This window comes from Taudactylus pleione, unplaced genomic scaffold (assembly GCF_031769625.1).
Source record: "Taudactylus pleione unplaced genomic scaffold, aTauple2 ptg000861l, whole genome shotgun sequence".
Lineage (NCBI taxonomy): Eukaryota > Metazoa > Chordata > Amphibia > Anura > Myobatrachidae > Taudactylus > Taudactylus pleione.
This window is the reverse complement of record NW_028285263.1, coordinates 1,020,435-1,048,372: the sequence shown is the minus strand read 5'-3', so window position 1 is coordinate 1,048,372 and position 27,938 is coordinate 1,020,435. Positions and strand designations below refer to the sequence as shown.

The 27,938-nt window shown below is 48.0% G+C and overlaps 1 protein-coding gene across 1 annotated transcript in view; it reads left to right on the top strand.

Moving 5' to 3' along the window:
- Positions 1–242: 242 nt before the first annotated feature.
- Positions 243–27,938, top strand: part of ALMS1 (ALMS1 centrosome and basal body associated protein) — a 157,082-nt gene continuing 129,386 nt past the window's right edge. Inside the window, exons 1-6 of the mRNA XM_088458886.1 lie at positions 243–425; positions 17,156–17,336; positions 17,517–17,637; positions 18,206–20,183; positions 22,266–22,425; positions 23,322–24,491. Coding sequence (XP_088315012.1) covers positions 369–425; positions 17,156–17,336; positions 17,517–17,637; positions 18,206–20,183; positions 22,266–22,425; positions 23,322–24,491 — 3,667 coding nt within the window. The 5' untranslated portion in view covers positions 243–368. The remainder of the gene's footprint in view (positions 426–17,155; positions 17,337–17,516; positions 17,638–18,205; positions 20,184–22,265; positions 22,426–23,321; positions 24,492–27,938) is intronic.

Below are 27,938 nucleotides of genomic sequence, written 5' to 3'. Positions count from 1 at the left end.
TTGGATCATGTTGCCGTACTGTAAATGCCCGAAAATTGGCGTATGCTGCAGTATAGTAAGTGTCCGCTAGGTGTCGTGGTCCAAAAGGTGGCGCATGCTGCAGTACTGTAAGTGTCTGCTAGGTGTCGCTGTCCAGCAGATGGCGCTTGCTGTAGTACTATATGTGTCCGCTAGATGCCACACGTTGCAGTACTGTAAGTACCCACAAGGTGTCGCTCTTCTCCCTCCTCCGTTCCCGCTCGGGGCCGCGTCCCTAGTAACAGCCGGGGCGGCCGCAGTCTGAGGCGGGAGAGAGAGAGGCTGAGCCAGGCTGCGGGGAGCCGGGAGGGCGCTGGCGCTGTTGGAACGATTGTCAGCCGGAAACAGACATGGAGGAAGCGGCTGGAAGCGCAGAGTCTCCAGAGGAGGCGGGGAACAGGCCGGGGGTGAGATACATTGTATCACCTATGTATATGTCACTGTATATAATGTCTGGGGGTCCTACTACCCCTATATGTCACTGTATATAATGTATATGTGTCCTATTACCCCTATATGTCACTGTATATAATGTCTGGGTGTCCTACTACCCCTATATGTCACTGTATATAATGTATATGTGTCCTATTACCCCTATATGTCACTGTATATAATGTCTGGGTGTCCTATTACCCCTATATGTCACTGTATATAATGTATATGTGTCCTATTACCCCTATATGTCACTGTATATAATGTCTGGGTGTCCTACTACCCCTATATGTCACTGTATATAATGTATATGTGTCCTATTACCCCTATATAGCACTGTATATAATGTCTGGGTGTCCTATTACCCCTATATAGCACTGTATATAATGTCTGGGTGTCCTACTACCCCTATATGTCACTGTATATAATGTATATGTGTCCTATTACCCCTATATGTCACTGTATATAATGTCTGGGTGTCCTACTACCCCTATATGTCACTGTATATAATGTATATGTGTCCTATTACCCCTATATGTCACTGTATATAATGTCTGGGTGTCCTATTACCCCTATATGTCACTGTATATAATGTATATGTGTCCTATTACCCCTATATGTCACTGTATATAATGTCTGGGTGTCCTACTACCCCTATATGTCACTGTATATAATGTATATGTGTCCTATTACCCCTATATAGCACTGTATATAATGTCTGGGTGTCCTATTACCCCTATATAGCACTGTATATAATGTCTGGGTGTCCTATTACCCCTATATAGCACTGTATATAATGTCTGGGTGTCCTATTACCCCTATATAGCACTGTATATAATGTCTGGGTGTCCTATTACCCCTATATGTCACTGTATATAATGTATATGTGTCCTATTACCCCTATATGTCACTGTATATAATGTCTGGGGGTCCTATTACCCCTATATGTCACTGTATATAATGTCTGGGGGTCCTATTACCCCTATATGTCACTGTATATAATGTCTGGGTGTCCTATTACCCCTATATGTCACTGTATATAATGTCTGGGTGTCCTATTACCCCTATATGTCACTGTATATAATGTCTGGGTGTCCTATTACCCCTATATGTCACTGTATATAATGTATATGTGTCCTATTACCCCTATATGTCACTGTATATAATGTCTGGGTGTCCTACTACCCCTATGTGTCACTGTATATAATGTCTATGGGTCCTATTACCCCTATATGTCACTGTATATAATGTCTGGGTGTCCTACTACCCCTATATGTCACTGTATATAATGTATATGTGTCCTATTACCCCTATATAGCACTGTATATAATGTCTGGGTGTCCTACTACCCCTATGTGTCACTGTATATAATGTCTATGGGTCCTATTACCCCTATATGTCACTGTATATAATGTCTGGGGGTCCTATTACCCCTATATGTTACTGTATATAATGTCTGGTTGTCCTATTACCCCTATATGTTTCTGTATATAATGTCTGGGTGTCCTATTACCCCTATATGTTACTGTATATAATGTCTGGGTGTCCTATTACCCCTATATGTCACTGTATATAATGTCTGGGTGTCCTATTACCCCTATATGTCACTGTATATAATGTCTGGGTGTCCTATTACCCCTATATAGCACTGTATATAATGTCTGGGTGTCCTATTACCCCTATATAGCACTGTATATAATGTATATGTGTCCTATTACCCCTATATGTCACTGTATATAATGTCTGGGTGTCCTATTACCCCTATATGTCACTGTATATAATGTCTGGGTGTCCTATTACCCCTATATGTCACTGTATATAATGTCTGTTTGTCCTATTACCCCTATATGTCACTGTATATAATGTCTGGGTGTCCTATTACCCCTATATGTCACTGTATATAATGTCTGGGTGTCCTACTACCCCTATATGTCACTGTATATAATGTATATGTGTCCTATTACCCCTATATGTCACTGTATATAATGTCTGGGTGTCCTACTACCCCTATATGTCACTGTATATAATGTATATGTGTCCTATTACCCCTATATGTCACTGTATATAATGTCTGGGTGTCCTATTACCCCTATATGTCACTGTATATAATGTATATGTGTCCTATTACCCCTATATGTCACTGTATATAATGTATATGTGTCCTATTACCCCTATATGTCACTGTATATAATGTCTGGGTGTCCTACTACCCCTATGTGTCACTGTATATAATGTCTATGGGTCCTATTACCCCTATATGTCACTGTATATAATGTCTGGGTGTCCTACTACCCCTATATGTCACTGTATATAATGTATATGTGTCCTATTACCCCTATATGTCACTGTATATAATGTCTGGGTGTCCTATTACCCCTATATGTCACTGTATATAATGTCTGGGTGTCCTATTACCCCTATATGTCACTGTATATAATGTCTGGTTGTCCTATTACCCCTATATTTCACTGTATATAATGTCTGTGTGTCCTATTACCCCTATATGTCACTGTATATAATGTCTGGGTGTCCTATTACCCCTATATGTCACTGTATATAATGTCTGGGTGTCCTACTACCCCTATGTGTCACTGTATATAATGTCTATGGGTCCTATTACCCCTATATGTCACTGTATATAATGTCTGGGGGTCCTATTACCCCTATATAGCACTGTATATAATGTCTGGGTGTCCTATTACCCCTATATGTCACTGTATATAATGTCTGGTTGTCCTATTACCCCTATATTTCACTGTATATAATGTCTGGGTGTCCTATTACCCCTATATGTCACTGTATATAATGTCTGGGTGTCCTGTTACCCCTATATGTCACTGTATATAATGTCTGGGTGTCCTGTTACCCCTATATGTCACTGTATATAATGTCTGGGTGTCCTACTACCCCTATGTGTCACTGTATATAATGTCTATGGGTCCTATTACCCCTATGTGTCACTGTATATAATGTCTGGGGGTCCTATTACCCCTATGTGTCACTGTATATAATGTCTGGGGGTCCTATTACCCCTATATGTCACTGTATATAATGTCTGGGGGTCCTATTACCCCTATATGTCACTGTATATAATGTCTGGGGGTCCTATTACCCCTATATGTCACTGTATATAATGTCTGGGGGTCCTATTACCCCTATATGTCACTGTATATAATGTCTGGGGGTCCTATTACCCCTATATGTCACTGTATATAATGTCTGGGGGTCCTATTACCCCTATATGTCACTGTATACAATGTCTGGGTGTCCTGTTACCCCTATATGTCACTGTATATAATGTCTGGGTGTCCTATTACCCCTATATGTCATTGTATATAATGTCTGGGTGTCCTATTACCCCTATATGTCACTGTATATAATGTCTGGGTGTCCTATTACCCCTATATGTCACTGTATATAATGTCTCTATCTGCATTGGGGGCTTTTGTGAGGGTTAGTCAGTTACAGTTGTGTTTTTATTTGTCGTGTGTCCAAGCAGCTTCCTGTAGATCATGGAATAATGTGCAGTCATGTATATTACATACGTGTGCAATGTTCATGTACATCCGTTACATGGATGCTACTATGTGCTGCCAATAATCATCATGTTTTATCTTTACTGTCCCTACATGTAACCGCCGACCGCTTATGTCACTAGGCCTCACCCCAGCGCCTGGGAGCCCATTATCCTGTATCGGGGTCGTTGTAGTAACGTGTTGGTTAAAGTCTCTGAGCGGCAGATGCAGGAGGCGCGGATAGTAATACGCAGCGCCAGTGGGAGATGTGTATATACTGTATATGTGTCTGTTATATAATGTGTGTGTATATTATATTATAATCCTCCAGTACTTCGGCATTATTATTATTTGTCATGCTGTAATAAGTGAGAGGAGTAGATCTGTGTTTCTACATCGCCGGCTAATTACCCTGCAGGGATTTCTTGTTTATCTCTTCTGTCTTCATTATCAGCTCCTTCCGGTCTGCTCCATCTGTTCTCCCAGCGACTGCATGTTACACACAGTTATCCCTGTCTCTATGTCCTCCCATAGTCCCGGTACATTCCCTGTGGGGTGAGATGCTGGGATATAGGGCAGGTTACACACAGTTATCCCTGTCTCTGTGTCCTCCCATAGTCCCTGTACATTCCCTGTGGGGTGAGATGCTGGGATATAGGGCAGGTTACACACAGTTATCCCTGTTTCTGTGTCCTCCCATAGTCCCTGTACATTCCCTGTGGGGTGAGATGCTGGGATATAGGGCAGGTTACACACAGTTATCCCTGTTTCTGTATCCTCCCATAGTCCCGGTACATTCCCTGTGGGGTGAGATGCTGGGATATAGGGCAGGTTACACACAGTTATCCCTGTTTCTGTGTCCTCCCATAGTCCCTGTACATTCCCTGTGGAGTGAGATGCTGGGATATAGGGCAGGTTACACACAGTTATCCAGTTTCTGTGTCCTCCCATAGCCCCTGTACATTCCCTGTGGGGTGAGATGCTGGGATATAGGGCAGGTTACACACAGTTATCCCTGTTTCTGTGTCCTCCCATAGCCCCTGTACATTCCCTGTGGGGTGAGATGCTGGGATATAGGGCAGGTTACACACAGTTATCCCTGTTTCTGTGTCCTCCCATAGTCCCGGTACATTCCCTGTGGGGTGAGATGCTGGGATATAGGGCAGGTTACACACAGTTATCCCTGTTTCTGTGTCCTCCCATAGTCCCTGTACATTCCCTGTGGGGTGAGATGCTGGGATATAGGGCAGGTTACACACAGTTATCCCTGTTTCTGTGTCCTCCCATAGCCCCTGTACATTCCCTGTGGGTTGAGATGCTGGGATATAGGGCAGGTTACACACAGTTATCCCTGTTTCTGTGTCCTCCCATAGTCCCTGTACATTCCCTGTGGGGTGAGATGCTGGGATATAGGGCAGGTTACACCCAGTTATCCCTGTTTCTGTGTCCTCCCATAGCCCCTGTACATTCCCTGTGGGGTGAGATGCTGGGATATAGGGAGGTTACACACAGTTAGACCTGTTTCTGTGTCCTCCCATAGTCCCTGTACATTCCCTGTGGGGTGAGATGCTGGGATATAGGGCAGGTTACACACAGTTATCCCTGTCTCTATGTCCTCCCATAGTCCCGGTACATTCCCTGTGGGGTGAGATGCTGGGATATAGGGCAGGTTACACACCGTTATCCCTGTCTCTGTGTCCTCCCATAGTCCCTGTACATTCCCTGTGGGGTGAGATGCTGGGATATAGGGCAGGTTACACACAGTTATCCCTGTTTCTGTGTCCTCCCATAGTCCCTGTACATTCCCTGTGGGGTGAGATGCTGGGATATAGGGCAGGTTACACACAGTTATCCCTGTTTCTGTATCCTCCCATAGTCCCGGTACATTCCCTGTGGGGTGAGATGCTGGGATATAGGGCAGGTTACACACAGTTATCCCTGTTTCTGTGTCCTCCCATAGTCCCTGTACATTCCCTGTGGAGTGAGATGCTGGGATATAGGGCAGGTTACACACAGTTATCCAGTTTCTGTGTCCTCCCATAGCCCCTGTACATTCCCTGTGGGGTGAGATGCTGGGATATAGGGCAGGTTACACACAGTTATCCCTGTTTCTGTGTCCTCCCATAGCCCCTGTACATTCCCTGTGGGGTGAGATGCTGGGATATAGGGCAGGTTACACACAGTTATCCCTGTTTCTGTGTCCTCCCATAGTCCCGGTACATTCCCTGTGGGGTGAGATGCTGGGATATAGGGCAGGTTACACACAGTTATCCCTGTTTCTGTGTCCTCCCATAGTCCCTGTACATTCCCTGTGGGGTGAGATGCTGGGATATAGGGCAGGTTACACACAGTTATCCCTGTTTCTGTGTCCTCCCATAGCCCCTGTACATTCCCTGTGGGTTGAGATGCTGGGATATAGGGCAGGTTACACACAGTTATCCCTGTTTCTGTGTCCTCCCATAGTCCCTGTACATTCCCTGTGGGGTGAGATGCTGGGATATAGGGCAGGTTACACCCAGTTATCCCTGTTTCTGTGTCCTCCCATAGCCCCTGTACATTCCCTGTGGGGTGAGATGCTGGGATATAGGGCGGGTTACACACAGTTATCCCTGTTTCTGTATCCTCCCATAGTCCCGGTACATTCCCTGTGGGGTGAGATGCTGGGATATAGGGCAGGTTACACACAGTTATCCCTGTTTCTGTGTCCTCCCATAGTCCCTGTACATTCCCTGTGGGGTGAGATGCTGGGATATAGGGAGGTTACACACAGTTAGACCTGTTTCTGTGTCCTCCCATAGCCCCTGTACATTCCCTGTGGGGTGAGATGCTGGGTTATAGGGCAGGTTACACACAGTTATCCCTGTTTCTGTGTCCTCCCATAGTCCCGGTACATTCCCTGTGGGGTGAGATGCTGGGATATAGGGCAGGTTACACACAGTTGTCCCTGTTTCTGTGTCCTCCCATAGTCCCGGTACATTCCCTGTGGGGTGAGATGCTGGGATATAGGGCAGGTTACACACAGTTATCCCTATTTCTGTGTCCTCCCATAGTCCCTGTACATTCCCTGTGGGGTGAGATGCTGGGATATAGGGCAGGTTACACACAGTTATCCCTGTTTCTGTGTCCTCCCATAGTCCCTGTACATTCCCTGTGGGGTGAGATGCTGGGATATAGGGCAGGTTACACACGGTTATCCCTGTTTCTGTGTCCTCCCATAGTCCCTGTACATTCCCTGTGGGGTGAGATGCTGGGATATAGGGCAGGTTACACACAGTTATCCCTGTTTCTGTGTCCTCCCATAGTCCCTGTACATTCCCTGTGGGGTGAGATGCTGGGATATAGGGCAGGTTACACACGGTTATCCCTGTTTCTGTATCCTCCCATAGTCCCTGTACATTCCCTGTGGGGTGAGATGCTGGGATATAGGGCAGGTAACACACTGTTATCCCTGTTTCTGTATCCTCCCATAGTCCCTGTACATTCCCTGTGGGGTGAGATGCTGGGATATAGGGCAGGTAACACACTGTTATCCCTGTTTCTGTGTCCTCCCATAGTCCCTGTACATTCCCTGTGGGGTGAGATGCTGGGATATAGGGCATGTTACACACAGTTATCCCTGTTTCTGTATCCTCCCATAGTCCCGGTACATTCCCTGTTGGGTGAGATGCTGGGATATAGGGCAGGTTACACACGGTTATCCCTGTTTCTGTGTCCTCCCATAGTCCCTGTACATTCCCTGTGGGGTGAGATGCTGGGATATAGGGCAGGTTACACACGGTTATCCCTGTTTCTGTATCCTCCCATAGTTCCGGTACATTCCCTGTGGGGTGAGATGCTGGGATATAGGGCAGGTTACACACGGTTATCCCTGTTTCTGTGTCCTCCCATAGTCCCTGTACATTCCCTGTGAGGTGAGATGCTGGGATATAGGGCAGGTTACACACGGTTATCCCTGTTTCTGTATCCTCCCATAGTCCCTGTACATTCCCTGTGGGGTGAGATGCTGGGATATAGGGCAGGTAACACACTGTTATCCCTGTTTCTGTGTCCTCCCATAGTCCCTGTACATTCCCTGTGGGGTGAGATGCTGGGATATAGGGCATGTTACACACAGTTATCCCTGTTTCTGTATCCTCCCATAGTCCCGGTACATTCCCTGTTGGGTGAGATGCTGGGATATAGGGCAGGTTACACACGGTTATCCCTGTTTCTGTGTCCTCCCATAGTCCCTGTACATTCCCTGTGGGGTGAGATGCTGGGATATAGGGCAGGTTACACACCGTTATCCCTGTTTCTGTGTCCTCCCATAGTCCCTGTACATTCCCTGTGGGGTGAGATGCTGGGATAAAGGGCAGGTTACACAGTTATCCCTATTTCTGTGTCCTCCCATAGTCCCTGTACATTCCCTGTGGGGTGAGATGCTGGGATAAAGGGCAGGTTACACAGTTATCCCTATTTCTGTGTCCTCCCATAGTCCCTATATTCGCTGTGGGGTGAGATGCTGGGATATAGGGCAGGTTACACACAGTTATCCCTGTTGCTGTGTCCTCCCATAGTCCCTGTACATTCCCTGTGGGGTGAGATGCTAGGATATAGGGCAGGTTACACACAGTTATCCCTGTTTCTGTGTTCTCCCATAGTCCCTGTTCATTCCCTGTGGGGTGAGATGCTAGGATATAGGGCAGGTTACATAACATAGCTCTTAGCACCTTAGGAATGCAGGGAAATGCATGTAACACAGAGATTCCTCTGATTTTACAGCTTCTGATAAAGACTTAATAATAGATTCAGTTCTGTTTATGAAGCCCCCTCCATTACTGACTGCTAAAGCACCATCTTTAGGACGGTGTCCTGACAGAATCTGATATAGTTTAGACAGCTCAGTCTGCAGTTATGTGAGCTGCTGTGACATCACTGGCCCCGCCCCTGTGTGTGAATCAGCTGGTCCGTCTGAATTTACACGAAGCAAGGCTGCAAAGTTGTCAGTCATTCTCTGCCTGCTCGAGTACAGGAGCACATCCTTTGTAACGTGTTTGGCACACATGATACATAAGGTGGAATATCCATTGTAGCTGGGGGTGAGGAAAGTGTGTGTATCTGCATCACTATAAAGCAGAGGGGTAACAGAGCACAGGGGTCATATTTAGTTACATATAAACACTGCTGTTATGTCATGTAGTATTCCACTCTGTAATACATAGCTGAGCAGTCCCTGCGGGGAGGAGCTGTACAGTCCCCCTTACACCCCATATATAGGTAATTGGTTGGGAAGCTGCGATGTGTGACGTCACAGAACCCTGCATCCATCTCTGCTGTAATTACTCTGACCAGAAAAGCGACTTATCATTTTTATATTATATACAGGGTTTTTATTTACATTTTCGTTGTTATTGTAAGGAAACGCTACCCGACTGGCCTCTGCCTGGTTTCTACGCTCGGGTTGGTCGCACTGGAAGTGTCACCTCCGATGTATGAGGAGGATTCATGGCTGGGACTGCAGATAACCCGCCTTAGTCTCCAGGTCCTCAAATCGCGCCAAATGCCACCGTGGACTGTGCGACTTATCCGCCTCTAGTTGTCCGTCAGAGATTTTCTTCTCAAAATATGTATCACGGTGTCTCCCCAGAAATTTTTACAGCCGGGTGGCATCAAGAAGTAGCCGGGTGGGGGCCTTCGCAATTATGCGAGCGCCGGGAAAAGGGGTATCTCCCTTACCATTCCATTCTCAGGCTGCTCCCCCACTGGCTCTCAGTCAGTGGGGGAGTTCCCATTATACAGTGCCCCCTGTAGTTATCCCCATATACAGTGCCCCCTGTAGTTATCCCCATATACAGTGCCCCCTGTAGTTATCCCCATATACAGTGCCCCCTGTAGTTATCCCCATATACAGTGCCCCCTGTAGTTATCCCCATATACAGTGCCCCCTGTAGTTATCCCCATATACAGTGCCCCCTGTAGTTATCCCCATATACAGTGCCCCCTGTAGTTATCCCCATATACAGTGCCCCCTGTAGTTATCCCCATATACAGTGCCCCCTGTAGTTATCCCCATATACAGTGCCCCCTGTAGTTATCCCCATATACAGTGCCCCCTGTAGTTATCCCCATATACAGTGCCCCCTGTAGTTATCCCCATATACAGTGCCCCCTGTAGTTATCCCCATATACAGTGCCCCCTGTAGTTATCCCCATATACAGTGCCCTCTGTAGTTATCCCCATATACAGTGCCCTCTGTAGTTATCCCCATATACAGTGCCCCCTGTAGTTATCCCCATATACAGTGCCCCCCTGTAGTTGTCCCCATTCAGTGCCCCCTGTATTTGTGCCCTTTATGCATTGCCCCCTGTAGTTATCCCCATATACAGTGCCCCCTGTAGTTATCCCCATATACAGTGCCCCCCTGTAGTTATCCCCATATACAGTGCCCCCCTGTAGTTATCCCCATATACAGTGCCCCCCTGTAGTTATCCCCATATACAGTGCCCCCCTGTGGTTATCCCCATATACAGTGCCCCCCTGTAGTTATCCCCATATACAGTGCCCCCCTGTAGTTATCCCCATATACAGTGCCCCCCTGTAGTTATCCCCATATACAGTGCCCCCCTGTAGTTATCCCCATATACAGTGCCCCCCTGTAGTTATCCCCATATACAGTGCCCCCCTGTAGTTATCCCCATATACAGTGCCCCCCTGTAGTTATCCCCATATACAGTGCCCCCCTGTAGTTATCCCCATATACAGTGCCCCCCTGTAGTTATCCCCATATACAGTGCCCCCCTGTAGTTATCCCCATATACAGTGCCCCCCTGTAGTTGTGCCCTTTATGCATTGCCCCCTGTAGTTTTCCTCTTTATGCAGTGCCCCCCGTAGTTTTACTTTGCCCTTATGCAGTGCCCCCAGTTTTATACAGTACATCCGGAAAGTATTCACAATGCTTCACTTTTTCCACATTTTGTTATGTTACAGCCTTATTCCAAAATGGAATAAATTAATTTTTGTCCTCAAAATTATACACACAATACCCCATAATGACAACGTGTAAAAAGTTTTTTTTGGAGATTTGTGTAAAATGAATAAAAAAAAACTAAAATCACCTGTACATAAGTATTCACTGCCTCCGCCATGAAGCTCAAAATTGAGCTCCGGTGCATCCTGTTTCCACTGATCATCCTTGAGATGTTCTTACAGCTTAATTGGAGTCCACCTGTGGTAAACTCAGTTGATTGGAGGTCCCACACTTAAGCTGGCCACACATCTAAAGATTTATCTGTCCAACCAGCCAACTAGTTGATTGGTTGGAATGAAAATCTGGTAATGTATGGGAATAACTGATGATCAGCAATTTGCTCCTAAATGCCAGAAAACAGATAAAAATGGCGTCAGACAAGTTTGTTAAATGTTTGATCTAAACAATTTGTTCAAACAACAGTTTTTGTCCATTTTCCGGCGTTTGGGAGCAAATTGCTGATTGTCATTTGCTTTCATACCAAACCAGATTTTCATTCCAACCAATCAACTAGTTGGCTGGTTGGACAGATAATCTTTAGATGTGTGGGCAGCTTTAGAGCATGTCAGAGCACAAACCAAGCATGAAGTTGAAGGAATTGTCTGTAGACGTCAGAGACAGGATTGTCTCGAGGCACAAATCTGGGGAAGGGTACAGAAAAAATATCTACTGCTTTGAAGGTCCCAATGAGCACAGTGGCCTCCATCACCCGTAAATGGAAGAAGTTCGGAACCACCAAGACTAGGGCCAGCTCCTGGGCTAATAGCGCCCTGTGGCGGCCAAGTGCTCTGCGCTGCTTATACCGAAATTGGGGGTGTGGCCTAATTGCCATAGGCCACACCTCCTTATGTGACGTTATCTGAGGGGCGTGCCCGCATGGCATACCTCCAAATAACGTCAGGCTGGGGGAGCCTCACTATCTGGGCTTCCCCCAGCCCTCTCACGGCACTGAATGGATGTCGCGCGCAGCGTCCATTCAGACTTCGGGGTCCCGCTGAAATTGGGATGCTGGGGAAGGGTGCACCCTCTATGGGTGAGGCCCCTGTTCGACCGCTCAGGTCGAACACCCCCAGAGCCGGCCCTGACCAGGACTCTTCCTATAGATTTTGCCGGACGTCGAAACTGAGCGATCGGGGGAGAAGGGACCTAGTCAGGGAGGTGACCAAGAACCCGATGGTCATTCTGTCACAGCTACAGCATTCCTCTGTGGAGAGAGGAGAACCTTCCAGAAGGACAACCATCTCTGCAGCAATCCACCAATCAGGCCTGTATATTAGATTGAACTCTTTGGCGTGAATGCCAGGCGTTATGTTTGGAGGAAACCAGGCACCGCTCGTCACCAGGCCAATGCCATCCCTACAGTGAAGCATGGTGGTGGCAGCATCATGCTGTGGGGATGTTTTTCAGCGGCAGGAACTGGGAGACTAGTCAGGATAGAAGGAAAGATGAATGCAGCAATGTACAGAGACATCCTGGATGAAAACCTGCTCCAGAGCGCTCTTGACCTCAGACTGGGGCAACGGTTCATCTTGCAGCAGGACAACGACCCTAAGCACACAGACAAGATATGAAAGGAGCGGCTTCAGGACAACTCTGTGAATGTCCCTGAGTGGCCCAGCCAGAGCCCAGACTTGAATCCAATTGAACATCTCTGGAGAGATCTGAAAATGTCTGTGCACCGACGCTTCCCATCCAACCTGATGGAGCTTGAGAGGTGCTACAAAGAGGAATGGCCGAAACTGCCCAAAGATAGGTGTGCCAAGCTTGTGCCATCATATTCATACAGACTTGAGGCTGTAATTGCTGCCAAAGGTGCATCCACAAAGTATTGAGCAAAGGCAGAGAATACTTATGTACATGTGATTTCTTAGTTTTCTTTTCTTTTTTATTACATTTGCAAAAATCGCAAAAAATCATTTTACACGTTGTCATTATGGGGTATTGTGTGTAGAATTTTGAGGACAAAAATGAATTTATTCCATTTTGGAATAAGGCTGTAACATAACAAAATGTGGAAAAAGTGAAACGCTGTGAATACTTTCCGGATGCACTGTATATTCTGCGTGTGTTGCTCTTGTGGGTAAAAAGGCAAAATATGGAGATCCGGTATGAACGACCCGCTTCACGTCACACATCATTGGGCTTAATCTGCAATTATATACTAATTCCCTGGCGACAGAAGTACTTATCTAGGTCCCCTGGCTCACTGTGAGCGACCTTGTATGCGGTTACGATGCAAATAAGGTGCAACATTCATAAAAAATAGGGATCGCTACCCATGGCGGAGTGGTCACATTGTGCCCAGCGTCCCGCGTCATATGATGCTGAAGAGCTAGGTGAGGACACATCTGTAAAGTATGCGTCTCACTTTGTGACTGGTCCTGTCTAAACCACTTACTACTACACTATTGTGCCCAGAACGCTCTTTTTCTCTTGGGTGCTTTAGTTCGGTACATTGAGGATGATTTTCTCTTGGGTGCTTTAGTTCGGTACATTGAGGATGATTTTCTCTTGGGTGCTTTAGTTCGGTGCATTGAGGATGATTTTCTCTTGGGTGCTTTAGTTCGGTACATTGAGGATGATTTTCTCTTTGATGCTTTAGTTCGGTACATTGAGGATGATTTTCTCTTTGGTGCTTTAGTTCGGTACATTGAGGATGATTTTCTCTTGGGTGCTTTAGTTCGGTACATTGAGGATGATTTTCTCTTGGGTGCTTTAGGGCCTGATTCAGAGCCGTACGCTATTTGCGGTCGTTCGTTCAAAAACAAGGGGTGGCTATTCAAATGATCCGTTCGCAAATTGCAGTCTGTTCACACCTCTAAGTCTGAACGAGCGAGCAAAACATACGCTCGTTTATTTGATAAAAACGCCCCCTGGCCGCTCGCACCATACGTCATGTCCGCTATTTATTAGATTAATCGAGTACATCGTACAGCGTATGACTTGCTCGCTATTCTTGTGGTTGGTTTTTTCAACCTCTATTTTGCGAGCAGTTCTGAGTTAAAAAAAACCAAGTGACGTGGTCAATGACGCTGCTGTATTAATTATGCACTCCCTTAAAACGCCCGTTTTGACCTTTAAGCACGCCTGCGTTCGAATTCCACTCCCCCGTTTTCAAGCACCTTCCCCTGTTACCACCCACATACGCCTCATTCTGTCACTCAAAATAGCAGGCACTCGCTATATAGCGTACAAACGATTTTCGGCCGCACTGACTGCTTCGCGCATGCGTACTAAAAACCGTACGCATGCGCAGATGTGCGAACATCGCTCGGAACGAGCGTACGGCCGCTAGCGAGCGGCTCTGAATGAGGGCCTTAGTTCGGTACATTGAGGATGATTTTCTCTTTGGTGCTTTAGTTCGGTACATTGAGGATGATTTTCTCTTTGGTGCTTTAGTTCGGTACATTGAGGATGATTTTCTCTTTGGTGCTTTAGTTCGGTACACTGAGACTGAGGACCTTGTAGCCGAGGCCGGACGCTCGTCCCTGCTATGATTAGATAAATGGTGCCTGTGAGCTGGTTATAGAGGTAGGAATATCGGGCGCTATCTTCAGTTTTCAGTTGTATTGAAGAGATTGTCCACCCTCATAATGAGCCACCTACTGGGCAGCGCCCCCTTGATGGTTGTGGGAATACCCGGGTAATGTCGGCTCTTTTTGTACTGAGCTTCGGTTATACGATGCTGGCTGAGGATACGCGGTACCTCTATGGGTTCGGTATCACTTGGGCAGACTGCTGGAAGGTGCAATTATACCTTATAATATACACCAGGAGGCTCACCACACAGAGCCTTCTGGGCTGCCATACCTTAGGCTATATTCTCACAGTCCCGACGTTCTGCTCCTCTATCACCGGCTGAGGAACCAAGACCCGTATCTATCCTCCGTATATAGAGACCGGGACCGCCACTTGTAGGTTAGATGTGCTGCTGGGCCAACATCCGGTGCGCGTAGACAGATCTATATTTTATGTCTGTTTGTCTCATCCTTACTGTAAGATGATGGAAGCAGAATTATTTGCGTTGATAAATGAATTAAAAACAACTTGTTAATGAGTTGGTCCCTGACAGGCGCCGGGCTGTGTAACATTTGTTTTCTGCCTAATGACTCATCTGCATTTATAGAAACCTGAGCGATATCTGGCAGCTGATTCCTTGTTTTTCTCCCATGAAGAAGTGTTTTCTTCCGAACGTTGGTTATGTCACATTGGAGAACAAAAGCCAGCGCAGCGCCCCATCACGTACCAACGAACCGCTAAAAATAGACACAAAGCCGCATCTGAGCCGCGTCCTCTGACACCGAGGCTGCTATTTGTGGGGCACCTGGCTGGGAAAAGAAACGTCTCCCACTTCTACAGGGCAAAGTTTAAACGCTGTTTGTGAGAGGCTGAAGGTGGCGTCAGTTGTTTTGTCTTCTGTTGTGCGAAGCCCCCTTGTGCAGGCGCTCGGAGGGGGTACGAATGGCGATCGGCCCCTTTTGTTAGAAGACGTCTGTTCCGGTGTTAAATATTCAGTGGCCTCTCTACCGGTTCTACATATCTGGGAGATAATTAATATTATGTATTACGTGGCTCTTGCTATTGGCAGGGCACAACCGCTGACACAGATGTACTTTTGTTATAATTCATTTTTTAATCCAGAAAGTAAGGGCCGTTTGGCTGCAAAAAAATAAAAAAAAAACAAAAGAAAAAATTTTTTTGCTCATATTTTTGTTTTGTTTTTAAACAGAGACCTTTGTCTATTTCTCCATATCATCGTCTCCTTCATTTAAGCATTTATCCTATCTCTCCACGAGCTTTAGACCCCCCCCTTTGATGTACTCGGCTGCCCCCAGTCCATTTGAGCCAGTTGCTGAACTCCTCCATCGCTTCCAAAGCGTTCTCCGCCCAGGAACTGATTGAGTTTAGTGTGAGGGCGAAAATCTCTTGGAACAACGTCCGGACTATAGGGTGGATGATGGAAAACCTCCCACCCAAATCTGTGACGAGCAGTGGGCGTGAATTAGTGCGGGCGAATGACCTGCGCGGCGGGAATACGCAAACGGCCTTACCCTTCTAATGTATCCCTCTGTCAAGTAGCCTACGTTATAAAGATTAGTCCCATCGCTGTCACACTTCTGCCCGAGCGCCACAATGTCTGGTTATTTTTCATCCTTTCAGAGTTATATTGGGGAGGGGTGGGTCCTTCTCACTACTGGGGGGGGGATCACAGTCAGAAAATCATTTTACACAGCTGCCATTGTTATTATAGTGCATCACCAGGTGTTTTCACTGGCTATGTCTATGAACGACGACGTTCACAGATCCGATCTGATGCGCAGCATAGCGGATGGCCGATATATCGGTCATCTGCTGGGGTATACGAGCGACCCGCCCATCGCCCATATACATACCGCAGGGAGGCGGTGATGAGCGACAGCTCAACTGGGCAGGTTCATTTACATGCTCGTCCAGTTGTGACGTCAGCGTTAACTGCGCAGAGACACCGTCTGAACGATTGGGAAGTGTGTATATGTATACTAATAGTTAGGTCGGCGGGTTGGCTGATAAGACGGTCTCCTGTATCCCATTTATGTTCCTAATTGGTGTTTATAATTCAAATTATCTTATGTGTCACCTATTACTAATACAGTACTATATTATTAATATAGGGAACACTGCACTTTCTCCACAAGTTACTTGGAGATTATTTCATACTTCTGTGTTAAATGTGACTGTACTAGCATGTGATGGCTGAGGTCAGCGATGGTTTCGTCTTGTTAGTAATTATAGGTGATGTATCAGCTATTGGGTGTTACATCGACTGTTGTCTGACTGATGGAACAAATTGATCAGATCCTGATGTTTTATTCTTTGTTATCACCGATTGGTTATATAGATTTTATTTTCTGTAGCTTGTGATCACATGATCCTTCACAGGTCTAAGCATTAATAGAATACACCAGCATTATAGCTACAGCAATGTGGCATTATTAGTGGGGTAGTGTAGCAATGCTTAAGGCACAGATTGGGAACGTTGGCAGATACGGTTACTGACAATCTGTAGACACTACGTGACGTTTTCACCCATCTCTATAATAGGAGTTTATAACGCCTCCTGATTTAGCGAATGTAGGATTATAAACGCCCTTTATGGGCTGTAGAAGCGGTCACTCTGATTATTACTCTGTGTGTGTGATTCAGGCTGCAGAGTCGTGGTACCAGCTTCTGCCAGAGGAGGATGCCAGCGTCGTGCCCTCACTTGGGGAGACGGACGCACACATGGAACACACAGAATTGCCCAGCCTAGAGGAAGGAACGCTGCAGGCGGAGCCCAGTCTGGGGAAAGCCGTGTCTGGTGGGCGGGCGCACCCTCTACTCCTGGGTATGGTTAAATGTTAGTCTATGTGTATATGTAATGTATGCCCACATGTTCTGCTGAGAGTAACCCGTGCACATGATCCCTAGATGATCTTCCCTTTATAGTATCTATTATGTTTAGCGTTCCCTGATTGTGAGCCTGTGGGTGCCGGCTGTAACCTCTTGTGTTGTGATCATGTGACAGATATGCAGGACAGCCGCCTGTCCCCCTGTCTCCCGCTGCTGACCTCCGACACCACCCCAGGGCACAAGTTCTTTGAAGACACTTTATTCCAGCAGACGGAGACGGATTTTGCTCCTCTAAGGTACAGCAGTCGCCTCATTACACTCATTGACAGAAACAAGCATCATGTCCTGACTTGATTTATTTCTTCTCCCCCCCCCCCCCCATCACAAAGGTCTGTAGCCATCTCATAGTCCTAAGTCACTGTATAAGGAAAATGTGATATAGTATAACGAGCCGTAATGATAGCGTGTTGGTTATTGTTTCTGTGACAGCATTCCCGGTGGCCCTGTATGTGAAGCTTGCAGGATGTACACATAATTTGTTACCTAGGAGACTGCAAGCACTGGTTTCTTTAAATAGCCACATGTCCATTATTTTGGCTATTTATTGCCTATTGCACAGGATTTCAGACGTATAAATGTTCAAATGTGGCTTCACTTGCTCTATACAGTGACTGTATTTCAAATGTTTGTAAATTCTAGTATTTTATATTAAATAGTAGAGGCCAATTTTTATGGACAGTCACACAATAGATAATAAGACACAGATGCTTTTGTCCCGACTTCTACAGCACGTCAAACAGTCTTGCGTCTATGTATTTGTGTGTAGCATGTTCTAATCATTGACCATTATCCTTGTGTCACCAGGGGTTCGCTTGATATGTCTGAGTTCCCTGGACCTCCATCGAAGTCTCTACAGATGAGTGACGCAGTGGTGCTGGCCAGTAAGGAGATATTGCTGGAACAAGTGGACTGGAACGTCTCCCTGTCCAAGCATGTTTTGGGGATGAGCCCGGACGGAGCCGGTGATGGTGGCAGCAGCAGCATTCAGTACTTATCACAGCATCCGCTGTCTTTCAGTAATGGAGACAGAGGGGACCACATTATTCCCATGGTCGCTGACCCTGAATCGGGAGAGTTGAAGCCGGTGGCATCCCAGGAGACCATCCAGCTGTCTCTAGAGGAGCTCAGCAGCGAGGATGGTGCTTTCCTGTGTAGTAATGTTCCTGCCCCCGTGTTGTTGGAGTTGCTGGAGAAGGAGGTCGGTTTGTCTGCTAGCAGTGGATCGTCTTCTAGATGTTCCTCACAGTCATTGTCTATGCCTGAGCCAGAGAAGATTGATGTTCTCCAGCAGGAACCTGCCCCAGGGCAGCACAAGCTCAACTTGTCGGCACCTCATGCTGAAGCTGAAAGAGGGACAGTACCCGAGCGGTTACCACAAGAAGAAAGATTTAGGGAACACAGTGAAATAGATGCTTTTAATAATGTCAACGTACAGCTCAGCGGATTTAGTGAGCTAAATCCGCCTGGTATTGTCATACAGCAAACCGTACAACGGTCACCTCAGCCCCCTAAAGGCGACCTGCACAAGCAGCTGTGCTCGGAAATCCAGCAACGACACCAAGAAAGAGAGCTGTCCAAGGATAATAGCAAAGAGAGGGACACTTGCCCCCAAAGTGCACCTGTCCCCTCTGATCCCTCCACAGAGGCAGCCCACCAGACCGATGACATGGTGGAAGCGCACTCCTCTGACGAGATGACCATTTCTCGCTGCAGCATAGAACGTGGGCATAAGGACACAGAGATACTCCATGCGGGCAACACCCCCCTGGATGAGACGGCTTTCATTGACCGATTAGCTCATCCCATTTCTCAGTCAACACCTGGAACATTTTCAGTCAGTCGGAAACCCCTCTCTGGCAGAATACAGGAAATTAAAGCCAAACTCACCGGCTCAGAGATGTCTCTAGATGAAGAGCCATCCAGTTCCTCTCCTAACATTAAGGTGGCCCCCAGAGGAGTGCCCCACTCTGCCCAAAGCAGCCACGGGTACCCGGAGAGCAGTGACTCTCAGAGATCACTCTCCCCGCAGAGGCGGAGGATCCAGTCTCTGCCCAGCTTGAACTACATTGAAAAGGTTGGTGCTTGGAACACAAACCAGTCATTTGATGCCTTGGTCCTCCGCGGCCTGACGGGCGTGTCCCCAAAGAAGTTAGCTTACGATGCAGTGGCCAATTCCTTGAACCTATTGTTGTCCAAGCAGACCAGCAGCACCGTTCCAAGAAAGAGACTGGCAGCCTCATTCAAAGGGGCATCTTCTATGAGCAATCTGGATGTGGTAGAGGACGAGTCCTCCGCGGTCTCCCAGCTGACCAGGTCTCAGTCTTATAACTCTGTAGTACCAGCTAGTGGTGGAAATGCACCTGAGAAGTGGACGGAGGCAGTTGTAGAAGAACGACATGAGATGGCTGCATCCATCAGCGTCCAATCCCCTGTTGTTGCGGGAAGCGACACCACCCTTCAGAGTAAAGATAATATGGTTGATATGATGAAACGCAATGATGGAACCTCAGGCGTGGGAAAGACTGAGCACACACCACACCAGGAGCGAGAAAAGGAACGTGACCATATTGTAACAATGGGTCACTTCAGTGACGTTTCCCTCGATCACGAATTCTCCAGTAGCTCTCAGTCCAGTGGCCCCGTCGCAGAGATCCTCCAGGGTTCTGCGGCTTCCTCGAAGCAGGAACTCGCCAGCTTAGACGCAGATCACTTTGTCCCCTTTTGGACACCTGCTGAGAAGACACCAGAGAAGGACGAGCTCAACATAGAGGAGAGAATACCGGTAAGTGCCCTTTCCTTAATCGTGTAAAAGGTCTCTCTTCCCAAATGTATCCCATCTCCCATACTCAGATAATCCAGCGCTGAGCGGGCAGTGTGCCATCAGATAATCCAGCGCTGAGCGGGCAGTGTGCCATCACAGGGTAAGACTCCGGCTGCCTGCTCCTAGCCTGGCATGTCTGCCAACCCATGCTTTCACGCAGCTTTCCTGTCTGTCTGATATACTGCATTTACCGGTATCGAGCGCTATCGCTCCCATCCAGCATTGGAATTGTCAGCAGTTATGATTATTAAAAATAATTTTTATCATCTAAATATATGTTGATTAGGACAAAGTATGAATTTGGGTATAGGAGGCCTTCATATAGTCTTATTACAGATGGTAGTTTGGGGCAATCATCCTTAGTTTATGTGAAAGGAAGCTATCCCTGCCTCACATGTTTCATGTAGTCAGTAGTCCATAAACACCAGTCTAACAACATCTTTATCACACTTAAGGGGTAGATTTACTAATGGCAGCTTTGATTAATGCTTTAAGAAAACGTGAATAAATCCGTCTTGTTTCCAGTTGCCTTTTTAAGTCCGTCAAAGCAGCAGATGATTGTCTGCTTTGAAAAAGCTACATTTAGTAAATCTATTCCCAAGTGTTTGGTTACATGACAAACGTTGGTCCTCGTAGTAGGAATAAATCATCTATAACGCTCTGTAATACATAGTATCACCCAGCCCTGAGCCTCAGTTACATGGTAATCTCTGCTCCTACAGGATAAATCTATAGCTCTCTGTAATACATAGTATCACCCAGCCCTGAGCCTCAGTTACATGGTAATCTCTGCTCCTACAGGATACATCTATAGCTCTCTGTAATACATAGTATCACCCGGCCCTGACCCTCCTGTTACATGGTAATCTCTGCTTCTACAGGATACATCTATAGTGCTCTGTAATACATAGTATCACCCGGCCCTGAGCCTCAGTTACATGGTAATCTCTGCTCCTACAGGATAAATCTATAGTGCTCTGTAATACATAGTATCACCCGGCCCTGAGCCTCAGTTACATGGTAATCTCTGCTCCAACAGGATACATCTATAGTGCTCTGTAATACATAGTATCACCTGGCCCTGAGCCTCCGTTACATGGTCATCTCTGCTCCTACAGGACACATCTATAACGCTCTGTAATACATAGTATCACCCGGCCCTGAGCCTCAGTTACATGGTAATCTCTGCTCCTACAGGATACATCTATAGTGCTCTGTAATACATAGTATCACCCGGCCCTGAGCCTCAGTTACATGGTAATATCTGCTCCTACAGGATACATCTATAGTGCTCTGTAATACATAGTATCACCCGGCCCTGAGCCTCAGTTACATGGTAATATCTGCTCCTACAGGATACATCTATAGTGTTCTGTAATACATAGTATCACCCGGCCCTGAGCCTCCGTTATATGGTAATCTCTGCTCCTACAGGATACATCTATAGTGCTCTGTAATACATAGTATCACCCGGCCCTGAGCCTACGTTATATGGTAATCTCTGCTCCTACAGGACACATCTATAGCTCTCTGTAATACATAGTATCACCCGGCCCTGAGCCTACGTTATATGGTAATCTCTGCTCCTACAGGACACATCTATAGCTCTCTGTAATACATAGTATCACCCGGCCCTGAGCCTCCGTTACATGGTAATCTCTGCTCCTACAGGATACATCTATAACGCTCTGTAATACATAGTATCACCCAGCCCTGAGCCTCAGTTACATGGTAATCTCTGCTCCTACAGAATACATCTATAGTGCTCTGTAATACATAGTATCACCCAGCCCTGAGCCTCAGTTACATGGTAATCTCTGCTGCTACAGGATACATCTATAGCGCTCTGTAATACATAGTATCACCCGGCCCTGAGCCTCAGTTACATGGTAATCTCTGCTGCTACAGGATACATCTATAGCGCTCTGTAATACATAGTATCACCCAGCCCTGAGCCTCGGTCACCCGATACTACTACAAGAAAGTATTATTTATAGCGTGCCGTTATACACAGTTTTAATGTGGATTTATTTTATTTATCAGACGTATCTTCGGAACCTCGGCATCGACCAGTCTCCTACAACCATCCTGACTCCCTTCGCTCCCAAAGGGCCATTTCGGGAACTGGAGTTCTCCCCTACGGAGCTGCGGACAATTAAAGGTTCCACGGCCACCCCCAGCAGGAGTACCAGACTGTCAGAAGGTGAGTGGTATTTATACTTTACTATCTGTAAGTCAGAGCGTGGTCTGTAAGTCTTCCCAGATACACAACATACATATAGGACCTCTCAGGCGCTGATGCAGTGAGCAGTAAATACATTATTACAAAATAATAATAATATATAGTAAACCTGACCAGTTTAGCTGCTCATCAAATAAAACTGCAAATTTTATAAAGAAACCTATACAATATAAATCACTCCGCTGGCCTAGAGTAGTCCTATAATATAATCAGTTAAAATATATTAATCTTCTTATAAACAAGTATAACACTACAGAGCCAGAGCAAGTGTAATGTATATGTGTGTGTATATATTATATAAATATTATAAAAACAGTATGTTTATTGAATCAAAAAGACATACAAGCACGTCCTAATGGCAAATAATTAAAACTCTAAACGGGTCACAATCGATGTTTATGAAAAAAAATAAGAATCTCATCTAAACAAGTGTTCTCATGGATGTCAGTAACGATGTTCCCACATAGGAGATGATCTCCAAAGGTTGTACATTTATGTGCATCCAACGCCTGGTATAATTACCAAAGGCAGCACGTGTCAGTTATAGAGCCACATACATAGGTGAAATGCACAGTGTATGTTACGTGCAGGCAGCTGTTGAATGATAAATATACGGTAGCGTCTGGTAGCAGCGGCGTTGCTGATGAATAAGCAGCCGCTATGGAGGAATGACTTGTCCCGGTGTATAATCTGCTCACATGCTCCGGGGAGCGCAGCTGAAAACCCTTGGCAGCGCTAGGCATGTTAGCTGTGTAACAATGCTGCCGTCTATGCACGCTGGTAAACTGGGATTCTGTGCCACTAGTTACATGCCGTCGGGGTCATATTAAATTTATTCTATTTATTCTCTTGTTCAGGGGGCTCACAGAGTGGTCCTAATATCTCCCAGTCCAGTCTATATTCCTCTGCATCTACTACCAGTGTGTCTATTCCGATGGGGTCAGTGGCCGGGCCGGAGTCTCCTTCACCCACTGAAATGTCTCCAATCAGCCAGGACGACACCATGCCCCAAGCTATTGAAAGAGACCAAGAAGTCTTCTCCTTCCAGACATCTGACAGAGAAAAGACAATGGTGTCTCCCGCTGCTCAACCAACTACTGACGCCACCTTGCCCCAGGCTACATCCCATCTGTTGCAGTACGATGACAGCACCGCTGCAGAATCAACGCACGTTAAGCAGCTGGTCGAGCAGTTTGAGTCTGGCGGTGATGACATGAGTCCGTCATCCTTACAGAGTTCTGCAAAGCAGCCTCTCGCCGCTGATTCTGTAAATGACTCCTTTGTTGGGTCCAAAACTCTCAGAGACATCCGGAAACTCTTGGCAGAAGCAGATGATGTTGGCCATGATGGGTCTGGGTTACCCTTGACTTCTCCTCTTATAGACCCTTACAGCGTGTCTCCCCCAGGGTGCCTGAACTTAGGAGACTCGCTAAAGTCTGACTCGCTGAATAGCCAATCAGAAAGTCCATTGGATCTCCTGGTGAAGGACATGTCGTGGGACACCTCATTTAACAGCAGTGTAAGTGACAACTTGGCAAATATAGATTCATTGGTGAAAGCAGATCTTCAGTTTGGAGATTCCTCTGTCCTTAGTGCTCTCGTGAAGGACCATTCCTATACAGGAGAACTTGCCGAGCACAGACGCCACCCGGCAGCAAACATTACTCTTCGCAATCATTGGGGACGATCAGAACCAGAAGGGTCTAGTGAATCAACGGCAAATAAAGTGAAGCTGTCTGGTGTCCAGGATAATAGTGACGGGGCCAAAGGTGGCGCCGGAGGCATAAGCGGCAAAGTACAGCGCACGGAAGAACTTCTAAGCGGTGTGACCAGTTCAGTGGGTAACTTAAAGCAAACCCTGGCACTCACAGGTGCTGGGTACATGAGGGGCAGAGACACAGAAAGTGATGAGAGTAGCGGCGACTCTCTGGCGGTGCGCGTTACAAGTCTCCTGAAGAGCGCTACTCCGTTTCCTCCTGCATCGCGAATAATACGGACCACGGAGGAAGATGGCGGCAGAGTGCAACGTGAGTCCCTATATATGTTTATGGTGCGGCCTTAGTCTTGATGCTCAGACTTAGACAGAGGGGCGTTCTTGGTTGTATGGGAAGAGGTATTACTGGCAGTAGAGGGAAGGGGGGTATATTGTCACTTTATAGGTCACTGATCAGACCAGACCCCAAGAACACTGTACAGTACATCTCTGGAGGCCTTGTCTCCAAATAGGCATTGATGGGGTCCTGTGAGGATGTGCGTTACGCTGATGCCCTGTGAGGATGTGTGTTACGCTGGTGCCCTGTGAGGATGTGTGTTACGCTGGTGCCCTGTGAGGATGTGTGTTACGCTGGTGCCCTGTGAGGATGTGTGTTACGCTGGTGCCCTGTGAGGATGTGTGTTACGCTGGTGCCCTGTGAGGATGTGCGTTACGCTGGTGCCCTGTGAGGATGTGTGTTACTCTGGGCTGTGAGGATGTTACTCTGGGGTCCTGTGAGGGTGCGCGTTACGCTGGTGCCCTGTGAGGGTGCGCGTTACTCTGGGGCCCTGTGAGGATGTTACTCTGGGGCCCTGTGAGGATGTGCGTTACCCTGGGGCCCTGTGAGGATGTGCGTTGCCCTGTGAGGATGTGCGTTACCCTGGGGCCCTGTGAGGATGTGCGTTACGCTGGTGCCCTGTGAGGATGTGTGTTACTCTGGGCTGTGAGGATGTTACTCTGGGGCCATGTGAGGATGTGCGTTACTCTGGGCTGTGAGGATGTTACTCTGGGGCCCTGTGAGGATGTGCGTTACTCTGGGCTGTGAGGATGTTACTCTGGGGCCCTGTGAGGATGTGCGTTACTCTGGGCTGTGAGGATGTGCGTTACTCTGGGCTGTGCAGTTGTTACTCTGGGGCCCTGTGAGGATGTGCGTTACTCTGGGCTGTGAGGATGTTACTCTGGGGCCCTGTGAGGATGTGCGTTACTCTGGGCTCTGAGGATGTGCGTTACTCTGGGCTGTGAAGTTGTTACTCTGGGGCCCTGTGAGGATGTGCGTTACTCTGGGCTGGGAGGATGTTACTCTGGGGCCCTGTGAGGATGTGCATTACTCTGGGCTGTGAGGATGTGCGTTACTCTGGGGCCCTGTGAGGATGTGCGTTACTCTGGGGCCCTGTGAGGATGTGCGTTACTCTGGGGCCCTGTGAGGATGTGCGTTACTCTGGGGCCCTGTGAGGATGTGCGTTACTCTGGGGCCCTGTGAGGATGTGCGTTACTCTGGGGCCCTGTGAGGATGTGCGTTACTCTGGGGCCTTGTGAGGAGGTGCGTTACTCTGGGCTGTGAGGATGTTACTCTGGGGCCCTGTGAGGATGTTACTCTGGGCTGTAAGGATGTTACCCTGGGGCCCTGTGAGGATGTGCGTTACCCTGGGGCCCTGTGAGGATGTGCGTTACCCTGGGGCCCTGTGAGGATGTGCGTTACCCTGGGGCCCTGTGAGGATGTACGTTACCCTGGGGCCCTGTGAGGATGTGCGTTACCCTGGGGCCCTGTGAGGATGTGCGTTACCCTGGGGCCCTGTGAGGATGTGCGTTACGCTGGTGCCCTGTGAGGATGTGCGTTACTCTGGGCTGTGAGGATGTGCGTTACTCTGGGCTGTGAAGTTGTTACTCTGGGGCCCTGTGAGGATGTGCGTTACTCTGGGGCCCTGTGAGGATGTGCGTTGCCCTGTGAGGATGTGCGTTACCCATGGGCCCTGTGAGGATGTGCGTTACGCTGGTGCCCTGTGAGGATGTGTGTTACTCTGGGCTGTGAGGATGTTACTCTGGGGCCATGTGAGGATGTGCGTTACTCTGGGCTGTGAGGATGTTACTCTGGGGCCCTGTGAGGATGTGCGTTACTCTGGGCTGTGAGGATGTTACTCTGGGGCCCTGTGAGGATGTGCGTTACTCTGGGCTGTGAGGATGTGCGTTACTCTGGGCTGTGCAGTTGTTACTCTGGGGCCCTGTGAGGATGTGCGTTACTCTGGGCTGTGAGGATGTTACTCTGGGGCCCTGTGAGGATGTGCGTTACTCTGGGCTCTGAGGATGTGCGTTACTCTGGGCTGTGAAGTTGTTACTCTGGGGCCCTGTGAGGATGTGCGTTACTCTGGGGCCCTGTGAGGATGTGCGTTACTCTGGGGCCCTGTGAGGATGTGCGTTACTCTGGGGCCCTGTGAGGATGTGCGTTACTCTGGGGCCCTGTGAGGATGTGCGTTACTCTGGGGCCCTGTGAGGATGTGCGTTACTCTGGGGCCTTGTGAGGAGGTGCGTTACTCTGGGCTGTGAGGATGTTACTCTGGGGCCCTGTGAGGATGTGCGTTACCCTGGGGCCCTGTGAGGATGTGCGTTACCCTGGGGCCCTGTGAGGATGTGCGTTACCCTGGGGCCCTGTGAGGATGTGCGTTACCCTGGGGCCCTGTGAGGATGTGCGTTACCCTGGGGCCCTGTGAGGATGTCCGTTACGCTGGTGCCCTGTGAGGATGTGCGTTACTCTGGGCTGTGAGGATGTGCGTTACTCTGGGCTGTGAAGTTGTTACTCTGGGGCCCTGTGAGGATGTGCGTTACTCTGGGGCCTTGTGAGGAGGTGCGTTACTCTGGGCTGTGAAGTTGTTACTCTGGGGCCCTGTGAGGATGTGCGTTACTCTGGGGCCTTGTGAGGAGGTGCGTTACTCTGGGCTGTGAGGATGTTACTCTGGGGCCCTGTGAGGATGTGCTTTGCTCTGGGCTGTGAGGATGTTACTCTGGGGCCCTGTGAGGATGTTACTCTGGGCTGTAAGGATGTTACCCTGGGGCCCTGTGAGGATGTGCGTTACCCTGGGGCCCTGTGAGGATGTGTGTTAAGCTGGTGCCCTGTGAGGATGTGCGTTACTCTGGGCTGTGAGGATGTGCGTTACTCTGGGGCCCTGTGAGGATGTGTGTTACTCTGGGCTGTGAAGTTGTTACTCTGGAGCCCTGTGAGGATGTGCGTTACTCTGGGCTGTGAGGATGTGCGTTACTCTGGGCTGTGAAGTTGTTACTCTGGGGCCCTGTGAGGATGTGCGTTACTCTGGGGCCTTGTGAGGAGGTGCGTTACTCTGGGCTGTGAGGATGTTACTCTGGGGCCCTGTGAGGATGTGCTTTGCTCTGGGCTGTGAGGATGTTACTCTGGGGCCCTGTGAGGATGTTACTCTGGGCTGTAAGGATGTTACCCTGGGGCCCTGTGAGGATGTGCGTTACCCTGGGGCCCTGTGAGGATGTGCGTTACCCTGGGGCCCTGTGAGGATGTGCGTTACCCTGGGGCCCTGTGAGGATGTGCGTTACCCTGGGGCCCTGTGAGGATGTGCGTTACCCTGGGGCCCTGTGAGGATGTGCGTTACCCTGGGGCCCTGTGAGGATGTGCGTTACCCTGGGGCCCTGTGAGGATGTTACCCTGGGGCCCTGTGAGGATGTGCGTTACCCTGGGGCCCTGTGAGGATGTGCGTTACCC